This window comes from Perna viridis, chromosome 1 (genome assembly GCF_037379345.1).
Source record: "Perna viridis isolate PV_CMFRI_1.1 ecotype Kerala chromosome 1, ASM3737934v1, whole genome shotgun sequence".
Classification (NCBI taxonomy): domain Eukaryota; kingdom Metazoa; phylum Mollusca; class Bivalvia; order Mytilida; family Mytilidae; genus Perna; species Perna viridis.
This window is the reverse complement of record NC_142445.1, coordinates 8,753,924-8,778,962: the sequence shown is the minus strand read 5'-3', so window position 1 is coordinate 8,778,962 and position 25,039 is coordinate 8,753,924. Positions and strand designations below refer to the sequence as shown.

Below are 25,039 nucleotides of genomic sequence, written 5' to 3'. Positions count from 1 at the left end.
ATTTGGTGTGTTGTAGTGACTGGTTTCTATAGATTCTTGGACTTCATTTCTGTCTTATAACTAAGAAATATTTACCACATAATGTCTTGTATATTGTATTATAGTCTACCGTTGAATTTTCAGACTTGAAGAAGCCACTGGAATCAGAGAATGTTTTAGCAAGATTTGAAGAAAGAAAACAACTGACAATATCTGCTTCACTTCCAAGATCTAAACATCAGCCAAAGGAAAGGATAACATTGATAGGTGGTAAAAAAGGTAAACAAATCATGGACTTATGGACAGTTTTGTTCCTTTTTATATCCCCCTCTTTGTTTGTCTCCATTAATCTGTCCAGTCGTCTGTCCACAACTCTATCATTACAGTTTTTTTATGCGACAACTTACCACAGCCACTTGATGAAAGGATGGCCATATCAAAACAATCCACATGGTGTGTCAAGAATTTAATTACAACTATAAAAACAAGTCGAATCTGGCTTGTAATTATTTATTTCAACATTTATTGAAGTTATCAAAACAAAAAGGTATCCTCATTGTAATTAAGGAATGTTAGTGATGCTGCTGTCAGAAATCAGTCTGACTTATAAATGGGTCAAGGCTAGGTTCCAGAAATTTTGGACTGATAAGGGGGGGTCAACTCACAGATAGATCAACTTATACTTGAGTATATACAGTAGTGCATTTATTTTATTGAACAGGACAAGCTGCTGAGGTAGTACAAGTTACTGTTGCTAAAACTAAGGGGAATAAAGGAGGAAAAGGGATCAAGAGAAAACTTCCCTCAGGTAATGTTTATGTTAAAAGGAGTTACCTCAGGTCAGGTTAATGTTAACAGGGGTTAAAGTGAAAACTTACCTCAGGTCAGGTTAATTTAAAAAAAAAAAGGGGGATAAGGAGGAAACCTACCTCAGGTCAGGTTAACGTTCAAAAGGGGATAAGGAAGAAACTTACCCAGGTCATGTTAATGTTAAGAAGGGGATCAAGAGGGAACCTCCCCAAGGTAATGTTTATGTTGAAAGAGGATAAAGAGGAAACTTCCTCCAGGTAATATCATGTTAAAAAGGGGATAACGAGGGAACTTCCCTTAGGTCATGTCAATATTAAAAAGGGGATAAAAAAATATTTCCTCAGATAATATTATGTTTAAGAGGGGACCAAAAAGAAACTCCTTGCAGGTAATGTTTATTAAAAAGGAGATAACAAGGGAATGTCCCCAAGTTAATGTTTATTTTAAAAGGGAATAATGAGGAAACATCCCCCAGGTAATATTATGTTAAAAAGGGGATAATGAGGTCACTTCCCTCAGGTCATGTTAATGTTAGAAATGGGATAAAAAGAAACTACCCTCGGGTAATATTATATTAAAAAGGTGATCAATAGGAAACTTCCCTCTGGTAATGTTATTCTTAAAAGGGGATAGGGAGGAAACTTCCCTCTGGTAATATTATTCTTAAAAGGGGATAGGGAGGAAACTTCCTTCTGGTAATATTATTCTTAAAAGGGGATAGGGAGGAAACTTCCCTCTGGTAATGTTATTCTTAAAAGGGGATAGGGAGGAAACTTCCTCAGGTAATGTTTGTGTTAAAAAGGGGATAAAGAGGAAACTTCCTTTAGGTAATGTCTATTTTAAAACATTAAATTTATTTACTGTAACATGATCTTTTTATTCTTGATAAATTTAGTAGAATATATTTGAGTACTTTGAAATTTCATGATAGCTTATGATGGAAATATAACATTTGTACTCGAGGAAATAATAGACAGTATTGTATTTCTGAAACAAAAAGTAGGAGGTTATTATCATTTTATTAAAAGTTAGCATATGATAACTCAATTTTTTTAACTAAAGACAATGAAAATTTCAGAGGTCAAAAAAGTGATTTCCACATATTCAAGGTATTAACTCTTTTTAACATCTTTGGTTGTATTATCAGTGTATGTTTTTATTGGTTTTAACATTTCTAGAAGGATGTATATTGTGTAGTATTTTTCCAACTCTGTTCATTTGTTTTCAGAAACCAAACAAGTGAAGATAAAATTGGTATCTAAAACCAAAACAGCTAGATCAAGGAGAGGAAAGAGTATGTTAATTTTAAAATCCAAGATGTCAAAATTTCTACATTAGCTTTTCACAAACCCAATGATGCGAGTTGTTACTTAAATTTTCCGTCCTTGTCATCGTCTCATCATGCGAAAATGCCATTCCCAAGTCACAATTTCTGAGACTGCCATATTTGCACCATATTTTTGTTTAGGATACTCTGTTTCACTTTTATGATTACCAGTAAAAAAATTGTAAAAAAAATTATTCCTTCCAGTTTTAGTAAGAAATCATTCCCTTAAAGTGATTATTTACAACTCAGTAAAGCTCTGCAGCACCTTGTAAATTATGTTTATAAAAGTTAGGACTATATTATCTTCCTTGGACTTGAAATATAAGATAGTAATAATAATCCTTTGTTTAATGAATATGCACTCAGTACTTTTCATAAATAATTTACAGGGCCTAAGGATGATAAAGACAAAGCTGCATTAGACCTGATGACTGGACAAAGGGTGCAATGGTCCTCAAAAGAAGATGGTCTGGTAAGAGGAAAAATATATGATATCACGGACCTAATTTTTCCTAGGTTACAGACCACCAATTCAACCAATGAGCATTTGGAACGTACGCAAAAATAGTCCTACGCAGAAATTACCCCTGTTCCTCATAGTGCTGTGAAAAAAGTTCTCATCTTATTTAAAAAATTTAAACAGTTTCTGAAAGGAAAAACATTTCTGTACATTTTATAGGTGCATTTTGCTTCTTGTGATGTGAAGCCTAATCTCCATAATGATTTTTAAATATACCCCTGTCTTGTGAAAACATTGGGATTTCCCATGCTATTTATAGACCCTTCACTTCCGGTGACCAGTACTGCACTGCAAGTCTGCTAACCCCACATGCCATTCTGAGGATTGTGAGCTGACATATGTAGAATCATGCTGATATATAGTCCTCTGCAGGTTAAAGTTAAGGTAAAGTCCAGAGAAGCCATTGAATATTGTGAAATTAGCATAGAAGCCTATGGAAAGTGGAATTAGTGGTTTTTAGCCTATAATTGAGGAGTTATTATCTCCTTGCCCTTTAAGATTGACTTTCAGTTCATATATGAATTTGAACATTTATTTCTGTGTAATCAGATTTAGATTCAACATGTACACTTTGATGGTTGTCTCTTTCATACTATTGTGTTGTCCACTGTGCTTGCCACTGGATAGCTGAAAGTCAGCCAGACAAAGTGTGCTTAAGTAGCTGTCTTTGTAAGAATCATGCAAAATCTGAAAAATGTGATGTAACCCAAAAAGGTTACATATTTTTATTTTTGTAATTAAGTTGTTTTATGGGTGTTTATTATAAAATGTGTATTTATTCATTCCGATCTGTCTGCTCTTAGGGGATAATCAACATTGAAAATCCAGTAGATTCTATTGTATTTGAGTGTCATTTACAGATGATCTCCCTTAATTTTGAAATCTACAGTGCATTCTATATAATTTTTATTTCCTATGAGCACAGGTTATATGAAAAACCAATTGTAAATTTCTGTTTACTAAAGCATTTTAAACAAAATATCAAAAATAAGAATATGTAGGCTTTCCAACCATATATCACATTTTGCATGATTCTTAGCTGGAGTGCTACTTAAATGCTTGTATAATTATTTTCTTCTTTACTAATGTTTTAACACCATTTTTTTTGTTGATAGAAATGTTGGTAAGTAGGACATATAAGTGAATTTTGGCATGTTTTGTTTCAAATTATGTCTGTATGTTGTATATGAAATACATTTTATTTGACAACAGTGTTTTTAAGCATTTATAGATTAATTGACCATATAATTTTATTCTCTAATTTTCAGTTGCTGACATGTAAAATAGCTAGTCTTGTGATGGATAAAAACAGTCGAGGGATGTTGATACCATGGATTGTAGTCAGAGACATACTCTACAAATATGCTACTGAGGTAACTCTAAATATGAAAATAAAACTATGGTCTTTGATAATAGAATATACTACTGAGGTAACTCTAAATATGAAGTAAAACAATGGTCTTTGATAATAAAATGCTACTGAGGTAAATCTAAGTTCGAAGTCAACCAATGGTTTTTGATAATAGAATATGCTACTGAGGTAACTCTAAATATGAAGTAAAACAATGGTCTTTGATAATAAAATGCTACTGAGGTAAATCTAATTTCGAAGTCAACCAATGGTCTATGATAATAGAATATGCTACTTAGGTAACTCTAAATATGATGTCAAACAATGGTCTTTGATAATAGCGAATCACATCATGTTGAAAAGGTTTTAGAGTTTATTTCCTGTTGAAATATTAACAGGGTATTTACAGTGTTGCCATGATATTACCATTGTTTTCATGTTTTTGTTTTTATTGCCAGCTTGTCATTTTATGTATACTGTACAAATGAGAAAGTTTAGTAAGGGTCACTAATAACTTACTTAGCAATTGGTTTTAATATTTGACCAAGTTATGTGATATGACCAAACTTGTTGTGAATGTTTCTGGGGTATCCTGCATAGAATTGATGTTGGGATATTTGATCTGCTGAAAAACATGGCCACCATTACTAAAACTAGAACATAGGGGTCAGACAGTAGTTTTTCTCATATTTCTCCAAAACCAAGTTATTGCCCTTTTTCAATATTATTTGCTATTTTTAATGTTTCTTCTTTTAAAGCTTTTAAAAAATCTTCTCCTCTGACACTACTTGACCAATTAGAACCAAACTTGGTATGTTCTTTGGGGTATCCTGCATAGAATTGATGTGGGGATTTATGATCCGTGAAAAAAAATGGTCGCTGATACTAGAAATAGAACATAAGGGTCAAACAGTAGTTTTTTTCTTATATCTTCATTACTGTTAGGTTCAGCCAAATTCTGATATGGGATTAATGTGTTCAGTGTAATGAGATCTATCTGCACTAAAATTTTCTCCTCTGACACTACCAGTCCAATATGGACTAAATTTGGTATGAATGTTCCTTAGGGTATTTTTCATGGAATTAATGTAGGGATTTTTGATCCATGGAAAAACATGGCTGTTGTTACTGAAAATAGAACAAAGGAGTCAGTCAGAAGTTTTTCTCATATATCTCCAAAACCATTAGGTTTAGCCAAATTCTTTCATGTGCTGAAATTATCCTTATTATAATGCCTAAAAGTTTCTAGGGGATCCAAGTTGTCATCTGTAGTTGATCGATCATATTGTGCTGCCATTTTGATTCCACAAATTTTACAGGAGTTATGGGACTTTGTTGAATTTAAATATTCTACACTAAAGGAACACTTTGTGAACACAACTCGTAGGAAACTGCTTGTCAGATTTCGTTCAAATTTTTTGTTGTGTTGTCAGCACCATATGCAGTTGATAATATTGTGCCATCATTTTGATTTGACAAATTTACAGGAGTTATGGGACTTTGTTGAATTTAGTTCATACTACACTATTGGAACACTTTGTGGACACAACTTCATGGAAACTGCTCATCAGATTTCATTCAAAGTTTGTAGGATTGTTCGTCACCACATGTAATTGATCATGCTGCCCTCAGTTTGGTTTTGACAAATTTTACAGGAGTTTTGGGGCTTTTGCTATTCAATTTTTTTTTTAAGCGGCTGGAGCCATACGGCTATATGTAGCAGTCTTGTTTATTTTATTGCACATCAAGTGTTATGTTCACATTTTGCCTATCATGGTACATCTTGTTACTTAGGAGTCAGCAGATAAATCATCAGCAGCCTGTCAGAGACGAGTCGCTCATTCTCTGAAGAATCCAGTTGTTAAACAGAATCTGTCTATATTCTATGCTGAGGCAATACAGGATCAGGTACATTTATATCTAAGACATATTTTATTTTTTATCCCAACAAAGCATAGTGCAGGCTTGAATTGTACTTTCCTTTTGGTACATCCAACATTGATAGCTTATCATCAATCTTTTGTTAAACTTCTTAAAAACAAAAATTAAAAACAGATGCATTGCTTATATTTAATTTACAGTACTGCAAATAAAACAAATATATTACATCAGTTATGTTGATTTGTTATGTGATAGGAATTATTAATATCAATAAAAGAATCACTTCTCTGTACTTAAATGTTGAGTTTGAATTATTACAATTACAGCCTAGTAGCTATATTTTTGATGTTTCAATTACAGTATTTTATGAAGTTGGCATTTAGGTTTATTTTACAGGACAACATAAGCAGTATTCACATTAATAAATTAGATTTTACGAGCAGATTAATCAGATTCCTGTAGCAATTATGTTTCATAGACACATTAAAGTCTAATTTACTTTCAGCCATTATCTACTTAGTCTTGATTAAGTTCTGAATTCAAGTCTTCAATAATGTCAAATGACCTCAGTGGGCTGAATTGATAACCTATTGGTACTTAGCTGAATGTAAACCATCTACTTTACTTATTTATATTGCCACATAATAGAACCAGGCTGATGCATTCCTTTGCAAACTATGTCACTTGCCTCAAGTTTTGAAAATTTTATATAATTTTAAATATAGAAAGAGTATAGAATATAAACTAATTTTTGTATGGTATGAAAAAGTGCTAGTATTCTGAGGTAATTTTTGGGTCTTAAAAAATACCGTCTCATAGGAAAAATCAGTAATGACTATTTGTAACATGTGTCTTATGTCAATACATTTATTTTGTTCCAACAGAGAATTAAGAAGTTTATGAATAAGAAGTATACCCAGGGGAGTGATGAAACTATAACAACGTATCAAGAAGTGGTTGATATACTTATTCACAAGTTTGCGTGAGTATTATTTCTAAAGTTTGTTGTAACTAATATCGATTACAAATATGAAAATATTGGTAAAATTTGATCCCATTTTTTAAGAATTTGTTTAAATAGTACATTATTCAGATTGACTTATTTTAGGACAATTTTAGCTTACTGCTTTGTTTTTGACTAAGGAAATTTGCTTGACAAATTAAAACATACAAAGTACTTGGGAAAGGCACTTTTTTGCTAGGGCACTCATCCATTGATAAGTCTATATATTTCATTTAATCTGTTAAGAGTTTTGACAACCATCCATGTATAAATTTATAAAGTACCTCACCTCATATGTTTTAATGGAACAGCCCTCAGTACTTAACAGTGTCCATTATACGTTAATGCAAACCTCATTTGAAACCAGAGAAAAATCATTGTTATTTTTTATTTTAATCCATAATGTAACGTCCACTTTTTTTGTCTTCAGTCTGTGAAAGGTCATTATGATTGATGTGTTGTAGCATTAAGTGAGTTGTGCAGACTGGAAACATACATTGTACCTCACGATGAATGTAACCTTCCAAAAGATCAAATATATGTCACAATGAAGATGAATCAGTTAATCCAATGAAATACTAGGATACAGTGCTGTATTATTTGTTCTTGATTTTATTTAATTAGAAAATCCTTTACTTTATATTGTTAATAGCTCAGTGATTTCTTGTATTGAGTGTGTGTTTTAACTGTGTAATCTTAATGGGATGTTGGCCAGTCACTGACATAGTACATTCCTGGCATGTCATTGGGTTCTTTGATTGCTCTTCGTTGTGACATATATCTGTTCGATCTTTTGGTAGGTTCCGTTTGTGGTAAGGTACAATATCTGTTTCTAGCCTGCACAGCTTACCTCAAACAGCAATGCATCAATCAAGCTGAATTATGACACAATTTTCCTTGTCCTCAAATGTCTTCGACTGCTTAATAATACTTTGTCAAGTCTGATACACTTTCCTGTTCCCATAATTGTAACCTATTTCTGTCTGTACTACAGGAGTGCTGATGTTAAGGAATGTGCCTTACCAAGTAATATTGACTCACTGAAGAAGTACAGTGTCAGTGTAATAAACCCTAGTGGTAAACCTGTTGTCTTCTCTGATCCAACCAACAAAGTAGATGTCTTGGAAAATGCTGTCAGAAATATCTTCCATGTAAGTTGTACCCAAATTGACATTCCTTAACATGATATAGCATGTACAATGCAGAACAAAGGCTTTGTCATATTACATCTTGAAATTACTTAGAAAGTGATTGATTTATGCTAAAAAGCATGTGAATGTGAATGAATTATTTGTAATTATTGTGTATTGATGATGAAATTTTATTAGAACTTAATGAGTAAATATGGGGGTGTTGTCAATGCCTTTACCGTTCATCTGTCAGTAACATATTCTTCTTAAACAATTTTCTCTGCAGCCATTTCTCACAGTCATCTGATATTTTGAAAAGCTTTATTTAAGTGTGCTATATTATCAGATTTGATTTTCAGGCTTGGGTGACAACAACTTCTGTTTGATGGCTTTTGTCAACTCTGTTTATATTTTGGTTATGTGACTTTTAATAGTATGAAATGTTCAAAAGTTTTCTTTGCAATTAATCGTCACAGTCACATGGTATTTTGACACAAGCTGTATATAAGTGTGCTATATGAAGTGATTTGATTTTGGGCTTGGAAAAATCAACTTCCTGTTTCAAGTTAATATTTTCACCATATACTGAAGTTTAGATGCAGGGCATTGGCTTACATATTTATTGTTGTATCTGTCAACCTATTATAAATTCACTATGATGCATTATACTTTCAGAGTTATGTATCAGTAGATGATAAGCAGGGACGGTCACATGAGATGTATCATGTTCTCAGCCAATACCCAGACAAACTTCTTGAAAAAGTACTCAACAAGATGAGAGCCAATAGTCTCATTGTGAGAATGAAGGTAGATCATGGCATTCAACCTGATTTTCCTCTGCTTTAGCAAATCAGGATTTTACCTTTACCATTCATTTTTGACTGAATATTTACTTCTAATTTTGCCAATTTATACTTTGTAGTCTTTGCAGGATCAGTGGTCCTTAAAAGTTCTAAGTATAAAATTAAATTCATTTTAAGTGCTGAGATTTTCCACTATAATGAATTCATAATGCTCATCAATCCTAATTGTTGAAAATAAATGAAATACAATGCAAAAACCATACTTTTAAATATTTATTTTATTATTTTTTTTAGAAAAATGCTGACTCTAGAATTATAGAGACAGGAATTCATGGCGTTAAACTTTCCCAGAAGTATTCTTATAGATTCCAATCAAGGTTTCCCTCAGCTATCTTTGAGGAAAGTATAGAATGTTTAACACAGCTGATGGATTGTCATAAAGTGTTAGGTCCACAAGGGAAGGTGGAGATGGACGACCTTTCTAAAGGAGGCTACTGTGCTTGTTTCATTGGTTTATTTGCTCATGGCAAGGTATTCAATCTGAATTTAAAAATTTATCAAAATTTTATTTTCAAAAGGCTTTGTTGAACTCCAAAAACTTGTTCCCTTGTTGTGTAAATAAGCTAAGGGCTTAAGGCACTGCAAGTTTTACATGTATCACTTTTGAAATTGATTTAGTCATATGTTGATGTTATTTGTTGAGATATCTCATCTTTTATACTGAAGTGGTTAAGTTTGCTTGCTTACTTCTTCCTCTTCTTTCAGCTTGCCTTTCATATAAGAATTCCAAGGGACATAATTATACTAGATCCATCATTACATCAAAGGATTTCCCGTGGAGGAACTATGACACAGCGAATGGTTCAGGATGGTAACGATGATTCTGATGAAGACATGGAAACAGAGCAGACTGATGATACATCTGATACATCTTCTGTAACAGGCTCTCTGAATGGACAGCTAAGGAAGACAGTTCGGAATCCAGTTAATGTTGGAAATTCCTCAACTTCTACTGAAAAAACACAAAATGTTGACTCTATTTCAAGGTGTTCCATGGGACAAAGGAGCATCATAGAATATGAGGAAGATTCCAGGATACAGATTACAACTGAGAGAAGTTCTCTAGCGTCAAGGGCATTAATCACAATGAAAAGGTCAAGGTCAGAAGGTGCACATAAACTAAAGGTGTATAATGTTCAGGACAATTTTGTGATAAATAGGTGTTTATTATGGATAGGTATTGATGGAGATTTAGACAGGTCTAGTCAGGAATGTACACTGGAACTTATTCCATTAGAGGAAGCCAACAAAATGTATAACAAACCAAGCACATCCAAAACTGAGACAAATGAACTTCCTTTGTTGAAGAATAGGAAGAAAAGGAAACATGAAGACAAGAAAAAGAAACCTGAGGACCCATCTGTGATTCCAGAACTGACATTGACATCCAGTAAAGTGTCAGAGATCAAACAGAGACTTTCAAAAATTCTACCATTCCAGGTATTCCATTTATGTTATCAGTTCCTGTATAGGTTTCAATGTTATCCTATTAAGTCCTATCATCTGTGACCCATATCAAATTACCTTATAAGAAAAACTTCGCAATGCGCAGTGATTGAAATTTATATAAAAATTCTACTTCTTAGAAAAACCATTTAGGCATTGCAGACGGCTATAAAATATATACCAGTAGAAAAAGAAGGGATATGGTGAAATGTAACAATGCACCAGCATGTAACCTTGTTACAAAATTGTATTAACTACTTTCAGAGATTAGCAAAACGTCCTCAGTTATTGTAAACACACCTTTAAGTAAGCCCTGGAATGCCCTGACAACAAAGTAATAAAGGCCAGGGTAACTGAAGGATAAACATTCTTCAAAATTAAACTAAAAAGTAGTATAGCAACACAGACACATTAATGACTAACATCTCCTGTGGACAGGCAAATGATTACAACACAAAGAAATATTAATGACTAACATTTCCTGTGGACAGGCAAATGATAACAACACAAAGACACATTAGTGACTAACATCTCCTGTGGACAGGCAAATGATTACAACACAAAGACACATTAATGAATAACATCTCCTGTGGACAGGCAAATGAAATCTGAGGTGGGGTTAAAAAACATTGTAGTTTTATAAGGCTTTAACCATCCCCACTTTAATGAAAGGTCAACTGAAACATCAAAGAAACACACTATAAACTTCATCCAATTTACTTCAACATGAATCATGTAGACAAATGAGATATCCACTTAAAGCTGGTCTCTTTGGCCCACCTGTAGAACAGACCCCCTTTCAACCATTTTTATTATGGTCAAAGTCCTATTTTCATATCTGCCCTGGCACTGTGATGAAGCATTTATCAATAGAGTTGCTTACACACTTGATGGAAACGTTAAAACCAATGGTTAATCATGACTGTTATCCACGAAGCCTTCATTTTTAACTGACAACCATAGATACAAACATTTACTCTTGAATGGTAAGCAGATCATGATTTATAACACTAAACAATGAAACAGTGCATTTGATGAAATAACATTTTAAAATATCATTGCTTCTATCAGATGAAATGAAGGAACAAAACTAATAGCATCTTTCCCTCATCCATTGTTTTGGCCTGAGAACCTATTTTTTTTTTAAGTATGGCCCTACTAAAGGATTTATTAGGTAATTGATGATTTTCTTGATATATACAAATTGTAAAATCAGAATTTTGTACCTGTAGGTTTTCAATTTAATTGTATTAATCTTTTTGTACCAATATGTTCAAAGATGGAATTGATCCTAAGGCACTTTAATTGTTAAGCTTCATTCTTTTTTTTTTAAGCTTGATGTTGATGCAGAATGGGACACGTTTGATCCTTTACAGAAAAATAATTTACAGCAAATATATAATGCTGTGGATCAACAGGGAGAACTTGGGGTCTCTATCTATAACCTGAAGGTAAGTTGCTACTGGTCCTTTATAAGACATCCTTTAAAAGTATACTTCCTTTTTAAATATTTTTGTCTGTCCGTTTGAATTTCATCGCAATTATGTTGACTCCCAATTGATTGATTAATTTCAAATGTGGCATATGGCTTTATATTTAATGGGAAATAAGTTCATTGTAAGCCATTTTGGTTGCTGCCTGATACTAACAACTTGCTGTTTTGTGTGATTTTTGCCACTTTTTACTACTAAATGAATTAGAAATGAAAAATAAAATTTTCGTTAAAAAAATCTCATCTGCCACTGGATACATATATTTCAAATGTGGCATGTAGCTTTATATAGATGATACTTAAGGACTTCAGTTGCTGTCTAATATCAGCTTCCTGTTTTGTTAGACTGTCATTTTTCACTATATGGAATGAGAGAGAGTATACCTAGCATGACAATAGGTGCAACTTCATATACATTTTGGCCTAAATATAACAGCTCCTCAGATATTTTTAAAAAACTGCCTTTTTGGTACAAAAAAATGAGGGGTGGAGAATTTGCAAAAATAGTTTTGTTACCTTAGGAATATTTTGAGAATTAAAATTACGATGACTACTTTGAACTCTGGTCAACCCTTACCTGTAATATGTTGGTGCTAACTGAAAATTAAAACGAATAGCAAGAGGTTTTGTTGTCAACAAATTATTTTTGCCTGTAGCTAACCTTTTTTGTTGGCTGTCCATTTAGGTTATAAAGAGTGACCATGGCAGTTTGCAATCTACATTTCCATATGATATTTATATGATGCTTGATTTTGTTTCTATTTATTACAGAAACAGTTCAATCATAGTGACTTACTTATACCATGTTTGAAGTGCTTGGAAGATAGGGACATGGTAAGTAATGGCTTTTATTTTAATTCTCATGATTTTTTTATGGTAGTAAAAGTTACTTTGAGAATAATACTATTTATTTTTTGTATTTAGGCTTTTCATGTCATTTTAATTGATTCATAGAAATATTACTCATAGTTATAGTAACTTAATTGTATGTGAAGCTAAGTGATGAAACATGGAAAATTGTACAACAGTTCCCTCCCCTGATAAAAACATTGTAATGAATTAGTATAGCCAGTACTGTTCTAATTATACCATTTTTTTCCAAAGTATGCTATATTGTACATGATAGACACTACTTATGAGGATTTCAAGGCCTCATCTAAAAAGCCATTTCATTTGAGAAACACAGTGAGGTTTAGTTTATCATGTCTCCTGCTGTAAAAGTGTGTAATAATGATAAATAGTGACCAGTATGTTATACAGTGTACTGGAAGGTATGATATAAGTATTTATGATCCATTACAAACTGCCAGTAGTAGTTGCAGTCTATTACAGGAGAACACTCATTGTTATGATTTTACTTTTGTTAGATGGTAATGTTAAAGGAAACAAAAGTTAAATTGTAAAGGAGTGAATCTCCTGTATGTTTTAATGGTCTGTGATTTCATTGGAGAACTTATCTTAGCAGTAGTATGTATTTAAACTGTCACTAAACTGACTGTATCAGCCCTATTACATATCATTGAAGGAAAGCTTGCTTGTAATTCTCTTCTGTGTAACATGGACTTCAATGAAGATGCCAATGTATGCATATTTTGAAAAAAAGAAACTGATTTATTAAAATGTATGTCACCATAATTTCTTAAACGATTAGGTAGAATGGAATATTTGACTGATAATTATATTTATAATTAATATTTACTTAATGTACAGTATTTTCTATAAAAAAACATTTTCCATTTTTAGACATTGAATAATACAAGTTATATTTGTATATAAAATAGTAATGCTTGATCTTACAATTATCCTTATCTGGTTTCTAAGAAAAAAACAGAAGAATTTTAACTGCTGATCTTAAAGGTTTGTTGACCCTAAGATCAGCTATCTTAGAAATATTTATGCCATAGTCTAGGGGCAGCTGAATTATCACTAATAGAGTTTCTTAACACTGACTTATTCCAAAAATACCTGAAGGCAGAGGAATTCTATTAAATGCATTCGTTAAAAGTGAATTAAGACCTATCCCTGGCACAGGAAGCCATTTTGGTTTCTATTTATTGAACCATTTTAAAACTTGTCATTCGATATATCCTGTACAAGGAAGTTCAAAAATCATTTCAGACTGAATTGAATAATTACTTACAAATTACTGTGTGGAAATTCTTGATCTTGTAGTTAAAAATGATAAAGAAAAAAGTGTTGGTTTATTTTTCTCTCAATTTTTTGTAGAATATATCTAATTATAATTAGTAAGGACTAAAAAGGTTTATAAAATAAACTGTTTCTGTTTACTATACATTGTAAAAGATTTTTTTCACATCAATTGATTTGATTTGTGTATGACTTTTTAAAACAGTGGGAAATTTTCTACTGACTATTTTCCCCTATTGTTCAGCCATTCTTACAATTTTCATGTGAGAAACTGATGATCCACTGAAATTTTTACCACTACAGGTATCAATAAGTTGTATGTTTTAGATAGATGAAAAACCAAAAAAAATCAATTTAAATCTGGATAACAGAAGTTTGGAGGGAATCTGCATGAATATATGTTTTTAAGAATGACATAATTTATCATGACTTAAAAAAAAGCTTAGATTTTTGTCATTGATATTTCAAATTATGGTACTTCTATCTTAAAATTGATTATTTATTGATTATCATTTTTAATATTGGAAGCTTTTTCTGATTAGATGAAGTGATTAATTGATTAATCATAATATTACTGGCCTCTAGAACCATTCCTATCTTTTTAATTATTTACTTCCTCCTCCGTAATTTGTTTATAGCAAAATGCTTTAGGAAGTCCTCCTTTCTTTTCAATCCAACATTTTTATATGACTAAAATCTGCACTTTTTGAATTGAGACGTTAGAATCGCATTAAACTCCTACATTTAGAATTTGATTTGATGATAGCTATTAAGGAGTTGTTTTTTCCCTTCTGACTTAAGATGAAAGTGCTTTTCTGATTAGAAATCTGAGGAAATGAAGCTTTATGAGACATATTCATTACAAAGAATTAGTTTGGAATTCAATTTCAGAAGGAATTATTTTGCTTATAGTACACTGGGATCATCTCAATCTTCACACAAATTGGAACTACTGTTAGGTAGAGCTTCCAATTTCATACCTCAGTTTAGATTTTTTTCTGCCATATTTGGTCATTGTGTTTAAGTCCATCTACAGAATGGCTATAATGTAAAGTTATATTTACATGCAAAGAATAAAAAAATGCCATTTAAACAATGTAGACAGCTAATTACAGTTCAAATTAGTTACATGTAGTAGAAGATTTGATTATAAATGAGGACCAATTACATTTTGTTCTAATGACTTTGCCATGTTAATAGCCTATTGACTGATTATTAGCATGAATTTGATCAAATCTGATATGCTATTTCTCCAGGGGTCCTTTCCCAATCTCACCCAGAAATTGGATTTCAGAATGTTATCCATTACTTTAAACAAGTCAAATATAAGTTGTTTTTTTTTCTTTAAGTGGAAACTATATTACATCATCCAAAATCTTTATAAATTTTAGACAATTGTGATGAACATGCAATACATGTTCTGAGTTATAGTATGGAATTAAGATGATATGTATTCTGTCAGACTTGGAATTGAAAAAAAGGAGTTAGTCTTGCTTTTTTTTAGGTTGGAAGACTTGTGTAACTAAATTGCTGGAGCGTGTTGTGAAGACTTATAACTTCAGTAGAAACAGAAAAAGCAAAGAATTTTTTTTTCCTATTTTGATCAGGAAATGTCTACTGTTATTTTTATAGCTTCAGTTAATAGCTCTCTGTAAGGAAATAAACATTGATATACAACCATTTAGTATCTCTTTCTTTAAAGGATATATTTTTTGTTATTTTATGAAGTGTAGGATGATGAATAAGCTACTTTTGTCTTACTTTATTAACAGTCTTGTTTTACTTTCTATCTATATGCATGAAATAATGTTCAGTTGTATGTAACCAGTGGATTCAGACATTTGTGAAATCATTATCATATTTAAAGAAATTGTATTATCTGCCAAATTTTATCACAGAAAAAGTTTTTTTCAATTTGTTGGTAGAAATTTGACGAGCATATGTGCTATAGTCCAACTTTTTTGGGATAAAAGCAGTGTAAAGATAAGTAGGAAAAATATAAAAATATGTATGCAAAATGTTCAAGAAAATTTAGAAACTATTCCTACCATTGAGTCATGTAATAAATATGATAATTTATATAAAAAAGAGGGGAATTAAACTTGACTCTTGGCAAATGTCAAGTTGTCAATCTACACAAATATAAAACTTTAAGTCATTGCTACTTCATGGGTGGTGACTTCAAAAGGTTAAATATTGAATGACCTCTTCAAACTATTACAATGTTGTAGTAAATGACTTTGTTCCTCTTGTAGACTTTTAGCCATCTATACCAGTATATGTACATGTACATTGTCTATGTCTTCATTGTAAAATGTATATTGAAAGTACTATTGTTGGTGGGGTACCAATTTTTAGCTCACCTGGCCAAAGGCCACATGAGCTATTGCCATCACTTGGCGTCCGTCATCGTCATCTGTCTTTGTCGTTGTCGTCGTTTACAATTGTACAAAACTCTTCTATTCTGAAACTACTTGATTGATTGGAATTTAACTCGGTATAAATGTTCCTTGGGGTATCCTGCATAGAACTGGGATGGGGATATTTGATTCGTTGAAAAACATGGCTGCCATTACTAAAAATAGAACATAGTGGTCAGACAGTAGTTTTTCACATATATCTCATAAACAGTTAAGTTTAACTAATTCTGACATGGGGTATAAGTGTTCAGCATGATGAGATCTATCTCTGGACAAATTTTGTTTTAATCTGTGAAGCCATGTTGAAGTTATTGCCCTTTTTCAACAATTTTTGCCATTTTTAATGTTATTTCTTTCAAAAATCTTCTCCTCTGACACTACTTGACTAATTGAAACCAAACTTGGTATGAATGTTGCTTTGATTATCCTGCATAGAACTAATGTGGGGATTTTTGATTCGTCGAAAAACATGGCGGCCGTTACTAAAAATAGAACATAGGGGTCAGACGGTAGTTTTTCGAATATATCTCCAAAACCATTAGGTTTTACAAAATTTTTTCAATAGCTGAAATGATCCATATTATTAGGGCTACAAAAGTCTTCAGGGATAAAAGTTGTCAAATGACTCCTTGTAAGAGTTATTGCCCTTGAAAGGGGAAAAATGACTCCTTTTTTTTTTTTTTAATAGTTTTCAGTCATTATCTTCCCCTGTGCAGGTCCGGGTGTTACAAGAATAGGCCTGCAGCAGCACTAAGCTTGTGGTAAAAGGCGACTAAATAGTGCTCAGAACCTTAGCCGGGGCTAGGGCGCTCTGCCCACAGAGCAACTGGGATGTGTGCCCCAGGTGGTGGAATGGGGTACCCCTGGCGTGTTACATGCTGGGGTTGTCAGGCTATAATACAGAAAACCTGACCGCAAACCATAGTGGTGCATCGTGTTGGGAAAGATGCCACGTTCCTCGCACGTTAAAGAACCCTACTGTGGTATTCTCTTGGAGTAGGAACCATAGGGCTCCGCCACAGGAGGCTAAATTGCCCGACCCTACCCACCTCTCCCTATTTCCAGTGGCAATCAAAATTTGTCGACCCCATTGTCCATTTGTCCCATCCCTTTTTCATTTCATCATCATTTCATGTTCATTTTATCATCAATTTCATGTTCATCATGTTCATTGTCTGAATATAGCCGAAATATTGCTGCTCGGACATTAAACCCCAACAAACAAACAAACAAACAGTCAATATCTTGAAAACTATTATAGATTTAAAGAAACTTTCAATTGATGAGAAGATCTTATGATAAGTCCTACCAAAGAATTCTTGAGTCAAAATTGTTGGACAATGTCTCGTTCAATTTATTGCCTTTGAAAAGCAAAATTCAACCAGTTGAGTGATTCAGGCTCCTGGGAGCCTCTTGTTGTGGTTTTCGTTGGTAAGCCAGACCATGAAACTTGGTTTTCAACGAAAAGGGGGTTCTCATTGATATGTATTTAGAAAGCTTTAAAACCACAAATTTATGAATCCACGACCACGTGTATCTTTCTTAATCCATGAAAATTGGTATCAACGAAATAAAGTACTTTCACAGTAAATGATTGAAAACAAGTGTAAAAGTTCTCTGGTTAAAACATTCAGTTAATAGGGATTGTTTTTAAAGGGTTTTGAGTTAGATTCAGGACATAACAGACGATGAATTATAACGATGCAGATAGATTGAACCCTGACATAGAATTTTCCAATGTTTCCATATTAAATGATGTGTAGAAAGCGCTGCTTTTAAGTTGTATTGTTATCAAGTTTTAAATGTAGGGCTGTTGGCTGTGATTTAAGTGAATAATTGTAGTCGACTGAAAATTAACCAAAAATAAGACCGTATATATGAATGTTTTGATCTAATCAGACCAAAGTGTTCAGAATTGTTGCTAGTTAAGATTAAGGAAAATTCAAATGATAGCTAACGCTACTTCATCTTATGTTGTACTTTATTATATAAGAGTCAGAATATATGAATTATTAAAGGAATGAATGTAAAAAGTTTTTGATCTATGAAGAAATAACCTCAATCACATGTGTGCACACTCAATAACCTGCATAGTAGGTTATTTTCAAGTGTACATCATGGTCATTGAGGTTATTTCAAGTAGACAAAAAAATATGACATTCATTCCATACATATTTTAATTTTACTATCAAATTTCAACAAGTAAGTCATTAAATAAGATGTCACAGTCACATTACAATATTTGGTCTATGAGATGATAAACAAAATTTTTTCCAATCAGAAAGTATGTTACTTCTGTAATTATAGTATTGTTTGTTATCTCTTACTTCTATGTTGATATTTTTACCATGAGATTTGTCTTCTATGTCAAATGATAGAATTATAAATGTAAGAGTATCGTAGATAACAATACTTGAAATGTGGGGATTTTGATGATGAAATAAGCCATTGTTGACAGGATGTAGAATAATTAATTAGAAAAATAATAAACTGTACTTGTACTAATTTTTGCCATGTATTTTGTTGCAAGAATTTCAAATTCAGTAATTATATGTAAAATTAAGTCTCCACAAACATGCATATAAAATTTCAAGCATATAGTAACTTAACTTAAAGAGAACTTTAGCAAAAATGCTTGAGATCTGCCAATCCCAAAATGATAAAAAATAATGGCGTCTGAGTTCATATGTCGTTGAAAATAGTTGCATGCAAGCTTTCTCTTCATAAACATTACCAATCATGGCATGAACTATCTATTAAAAGAATGAGTCTAAATACATCTAGTAAAAATCATGTTGAATTAGTCTGAAAGGCTAATCCAAAGTTATAAATGTCAGTAGTTTTACAAATCATGTCATGACAACATTGCTGTCATGATACGGAAGCCAAGTGGTTCTGGCTAATGAGCTAATTACTGCAGTATGATGAAGGTGTATTAGATGGTCCGTTGGGAAATCATTCTTCAGCATCAAACATCCTAGACAGAGTTCCAGGTTAGTATGATATTTAGTTTCCAAGGACAAGAGGATGTTCCTTTCAAATTTGAAATTGTGGCCTTATATTCATCAAAGGTTCATTGGTCGCTGAGGCTCAGTTTGAATTATCTCTCTTTTAATTACAAAGCTATGGACATGCACTATATATGCTATAGTCTATTTTTGTTATAATTGTTTTCTTTAAAGTTATTTCTCTTTCTCTGATGATATTTTAAAAAAATAATTCTTTAAGTTTTACTGGTATCTCTGCATCTGATGAAATAGGTAATGCATGCCCATTTCTTTTCAAAGCTGCAGTTTGTATAAAATATGACTTTTAAATGTGTAACAGTATGCCTATCATATATTTTATTATAAAGGTCAATATTACAACAAACAGTACACCATAAGCCTGATGGTAATTATTTAATTTTCAGGTCAGTTAACCTTGAGAAAAAGTCATGTGGAAGGTAAGTTATTATTTTAGAATGAAAGTTATTTCATTATGAAAGAAAATACCCTGCGGATTTTGATATCAGTGAAGTTTTAAAGAACGAGTTTGAGGGGTCTAGGATCCATTGCTCCAAAGCCTCTTGCAGTTTGATACGAAGATGGAGAAAATTGCTTTGTATTTGAACTGAAGAGTTAACGGGAAGGAAGTAATGGTCCCGTGATTTACACACATTTTTTTTTTTATGTATTGATAACGAACATGACCAATTTTGATTTCTATTCAGCATGATCTCTGATTGAAGAATTTATTAGATAATTGTTACAGGTCATTCATTCTATGAACAATTTGTTATTGCAAAGGTGGACTGAGGAGGAAGTCTAAGCATTTCCTTTCTCTCTATGACATTAGGTATAAATTAAAAAATGTTCTTTTTAGCACTTAAAACAGAGATTAGCCAGGCTACATTGACTTTTCTAAAAGGAGAAAGCAAAGATCTTTATCTATTAGAGCAGAAGTATCTTGGCCTTTTGAGAGGGATGACAAACTTTTGAGGGGGATGAAAACGTCATAGTCTGTTGTCTTATCTTCTATGAACCTGTCAGTTGTAAATAGGCTTACCAGAGATAAACCCTTGGTAAAAAACATGTTGGCATATAAGTGGTATTTCAACAAGTGAAACATTCGGTTTATAGCTATTTCTGTCATGGATTAGTTTAAGATCCTCTGTGGTGGGTTAATATTTTCTACAGTTTATAAGAAGTTAAGTTGATCTTGACCAGAAGTGGAATGCCATTCAAAATAGTTGGGTTTTCCCCAGACTTCATTGTTCAGTAAATATAACCTATCTATATCTTTACTTTATCATCTTGTATAATTGATATATTGCTATTTTTGTAAGTTGATGCATGGTTTTGTGGATTGAGAAGATAATACTGTTTTATTTTTCACAAGTTGATCTAGATAAATACTGTGTAGAGGGTCAAATTAATGAAAATCATGTATAATAATAAAAGGCAATAAGATGTATACCTACTTGGTCCTCTTTGTTTGTACATAAGGCCATATATTGGATAGTTTCATGGTATTTACAAAAGAAAGCAACCAAATGTCAGCATGTGGAAATTTATCCCATGTACTATGTAAGCTCAATCAGATCTATTTTGGCCATTTCAGCTATACTAAAAAATCACAGATGCAGAAAGAAGAAATTCTTCTTGAATTATTTGAATTATTTGACAGAATTTTAGTGATTCATGGATCAAAGTAGTTCCATCCAACAGGTGCCACAACAATTTTCAGTTTCACTAGAAAGTTCATTAGAAATAAATAACAGTAACTCCTCCAAAAATTTTGGCACAAAGAGAGGATCTGAAAAAGTAATGGTATGATTTAATAAAGTTCAACTATTAAAAAAAAAAGGTGTAATACTACAAAAGAAATGCTGGGATTGATTTGTGACTTGAGCCATTAAGGAATTAGAGGCCAATAATTGGGACCAAGAACAATCATTTTCCTGATATCTGGACAATAACTGGATGAGTCTCTTAGATATTGTATCACGATGTGCCATACCATCAAAGGAAGGCTTAGATAGAATTTTTGGGTTGTGACATTATAATTATAATATTTGATCATGGGATTAGGTAAAAATACTTGGTTGGAATTGTATAGCACACAAATTGTTTTATTTTTTTAGCTCACCTAGCCATAGGCTGTGTGAGCTATTGCTATCACTTGGCATCCATCGTCTGTCGTCCTTAACAATTTTTCAAACATCTCTGAAACTACTGAATGGATTTGGATGAAACCTAGCATGATTGTTCCTTAGGGTATCTGTACAAAAGGGCCGATTTTTGATCCATGAAAAAACATTACAAATAGAATATAGGGGTCAGACAGCAGTTTTTTGCATATATTTTCAAAAGCCAAAGGTTTAACCTAATTCTGACACATGAGGTAAAAGTGTTAAGTATGATGAGATCTGTCTGTTGTCAAATTTGGATGAAAATCTGTTGATACATTTAGAGTTATTGCCCTTTTTGGATGTTTTTTTTTTCTGTTTTTGATGTTATTACTTTCAAAATTCTTCAACTCAGCAACTACTGCATAGAATTCAATGAAAGTAAAGGATAGTTTGGATTTTTGATCAGCAAAGAAACATGGCCCATGTAACTAAAACGGAACATAGGGGTTAAAATACATTTTTTTGCAAATAACTCAAAAACCACTGAATTTAGAAAAATTCTGATGTTGGGTAATATTGTTTACAATCAGAAGATAGAGCTATGCCGAAATTTTAAAAATGATTCGTCACCTGATTTAGAAAGTAATGGTCCCTGAATCATATTTTTTTTTACATCCCTGCCTAAATTTTTTCCATAGGTTCTAAAAACACTTTGAAGGCATTTCCATCATTTAAAAGTGCCTCATGTACTCAGTTAAACTTACAACATTCATCAGTATATGCTCTTTTTCAGCAATTTTTTGTCAAACATGGTACATAGTATGATACCTGAACTTACTTAGTTAAAAGGGCATGGTTTGCCAGATGTGCAATTCATTCTCTTAGAGAGCCTCTTGTTTTAGGTCTTACTCAATTTAGTTACATATTAGCTGTTAATTGATGTTATCTTTTGAGGTGTATTGAGGTATAGCATATTGTAACATCTTAAAAAGGATTCATTATTTATATCAATATAAATGTGTTATACTAGTATGATTATTTTATACTGTGTGGTGAGATTTTAGTGATTTTTCATTATCTACAACCAGCTGAATAATTAACAAATTAATATAAATAAGAGAGCTTCAATGTAATAGTTTTTGTGGATTAATTTATTATTCACTTTTTTATTTCTAGGTATATTTTCATAGGTGGATCCAGGGGAAGGGGGAGGGTGGCATTTTTCAAAATGTTATATATTTTATGGCAAAACCCCAAGAATAATCAGAAAGGAAAAGTACAATTCAATAAAGTGTTAGGTGTTCACTGATAAGATCATAATATCAAAGATTTGTCCCATGTGGTATAAATGAAACTACAAGTACTCTTTGATTTGTTTAATATATTGGGTCAAATTAAGGAAATGTTTAAATAGAAATTTCAAAGTTCTTTGAACAGTTTCAGTTTAGGTCAGAACATTATTCTGAGTCAAACATTTAATCATAATCCAAAATCTGAACTGTATTTAGCTTGAAAGTTGTGTCCATATTTGCCCCTACAGTTTATGGTTTGACTACTTATTAAACTGCATCCTCTGAAGCATTTTATTCTTTTATGTAATGAGGAAGGCTGAGTTGTTCTGATTGTTACAAACTTAAGCAGTTTGAAATGCTACTCACGACAACACTTCCTAGTGTCCATGCAATAAACCAATGATATGAAACTTTTTAAAAGTCAAGTCAGTATAGTGTAGAAAAAAATAGATTTAATAAAAAGTTTTAAATGAGATTACTTGTTTGAAACTGTGCGTAAATAATTTTGTAATAGCTATATATAACAGAAATGTCACCCTAGTCATATCATTAGGTGGTAGATTTTAATGTAAGGGATACTCATGTCACAGATGTGACCTGGTCATAAATTATTCATAGAGTTCAGTTGGCCTTTCCGTTCTTACCTTATGTGGGTGCTCAATCTCCTGTAAAATGGCAGGGGAGAATTTAACTGTTGAGTAATTGGTGATGTAGCTTATTTTCGTTTCCTTGATTTTAATTGAATTGTTTCTGTATGTGTCTTTCTGATGAAAAAAATCTGATAGTTTCACATGTACAAAAGTCAGTATTTTTCTGTGGGTGATATTTTAGTATCCCTTTGTTTGTTTGTCCATCATTCTGTTTGTCAAAGACCAATCAAGGGAACTAACATTCGAGCAGTTATCAAAAGAATATAATCCATTGATGTAGACTAGACCAGGAAAATAGACATTCACAACAAAGAACATGAAATAACCAACATGAGTATCCCAGACTACACTAAAAACTGGGAGCATGGACCAGGTGCAGCGATAGGGTATGTGTCGTCTGTCTTACTAGAAACACCCACCAAGTTGCTCATAAAATGTCACATTCAGGTAGGTAGAAGTATAACTAGGACATATCAATTTGTTCATCTGAATTTCATTGTAATCAATTCAACTCCCAATTGATTGATTTCAAATTTTTACTATGGCTTTATACAGATGAAGCATATGTTGTAAGGGATACTGTTTGCCTTTGGATTTCAAATTCCTCTACCATTAGGTGTATACCAAGTATGTGCAGCTACATGTCGTTCTAAACGTTTAGTTCAGAAACTTAAACAAAACACCTGGTTGGATATGCTTAGTGGTGATACAGTTTTACATTCAATGAGTTTTCTCTGATAATTCCAACAGTGTTCACTGACCATCAATAAGTGATCTTTTGACTGTAATGTCAGTTTTGTAAGAGATGATTGTGACCAGCTAAGGTTTCTGTCTTATTAGTAGAGGTTTTGTCTCATGATGACATCGATAGCCCCATCATCTGACAGAGTCTTACAAAATAAGAGATGAAACCTGCAATAAAGTCGGATGAGACCAACAAAGCATGCGACTAACACAAATGTTTTTGACAAGTCCTTAACTATTGCCTCTTTTTTCTGGCTTTAGCCTTTATAATCATGCCAGTTACCATTTTGTATGATTGTTTCTTACGAGTTTCAGTCAAATGACGGAAGGATGTTCTTCCGATTCAGCTTCATTAGTCTTGATTTCGTCATTAAATGACACTAATATCTTATTTGACTGACAAGAAGACAATTTGTTTTGCTCATCTATGAAATTGTAATTAAAGGTTTAGAACTTTGATGGTATTTGACCAAGGAGAAGGAATTGATTGAATGGAAATTTTCTTTTATTTTGTAATGTTTAAAGCAGCGTGCTGAATAAAGTCTCATGGAGACTTGTATGGTTTTCTTTAAACTTGTTTAACTTCCTACATAATGTTTTGTTGTCTCTGTGAAAATGCTGGAGTGTTTTAAACCAAACTTAGAAGGAGTAATGTATTGAATGACATAACAGCCTGAGTCATTCATGGGCTCTCAATGACATAGCACATGATTAAACTTTTGGATCTAGAAGAAATCTTAAGATTGAGCATAGGTACAAACTGTAAGACTCATAGAAATTATAAAGTCTTCATTTTGTGTAGATGGTTGACAAAGTTTGATTAGAATTAATTATTAGTAATATAATTAACTGTTCCTATGTTCCAGTGCT

The 25,039-nt window shown here is 32.4% G+C and overlaps 1 protein-coding gene across 16 annotated transcripts in view; it reads left to right on the top strand.

Moving 5' to 3' along the window:
- Positions 1-25,039, top strand: part of LOC148627115 (general transcription factor 3C polypeptide 1-like) — a 179,292-nt gene that overhangs the window by 24,647 nt on the left and 129,606 nt on the right. For 8 of the 16 annotated variants that reach the window (XR_015919761.1, XR_015919759.1, XR_015919756.1 and 5 more), the window contains exons 24-37: positions 124-258; positions 701-787; positions 2,018-2,083; positions 2,506-2,588; positions 3,905-4,009; positions 5,782-5,895; positions 6,753-6,850; positions 7,866-8,022; positions 8,677-8,808; positions 9,099-9,335; positions 9,570-10,304; positions 11,645-11,761; positions 12,574-12,636; positions 15,455-19,815. Coding sequence is in view for 3 of the 16 variants with exons in the window: in XM_088567646.1 (XP_088423772.1) it covers positions 124-258; positions 701-787; positions 2,018-2,083; positions 2,506-2,588; positions 3,905-4,009; positions 5,782-5,895; positions 6,753-6,850; positions 7,866-8,022; positions 8,677-8,808; positions 9,099-9,335; positions 9,570-10,304; positions 11,645-11,761; positions 12,574-12,636; positions 19,783-19,791 (2,138 nt within the window). In the remaining 13 variants the exon portion in view is untranslated. Of the gene's footprint in view, positions 1-123; positions 259-700; positions 788-2,017; positions 2,084-2,505; positions 2,589-3,904; positions 4,010-5,781; positions 5,896-6,752; positions 6,851-7,865; positions 8,023-8,676; positions 8,809-9,098; positions 9,336-9,569; positions 10,305-10,801; positions 10,937-11,644; positions 11,762-12,573; positions 12,637-15,454; positions 19,816-25,039 lie in introns of those variants that run through there. The other 8 variants (XR_015919767.1, XR_015919769.1, XM_088567646.1 and 5 more) reach the window with 4 other exon arrangements.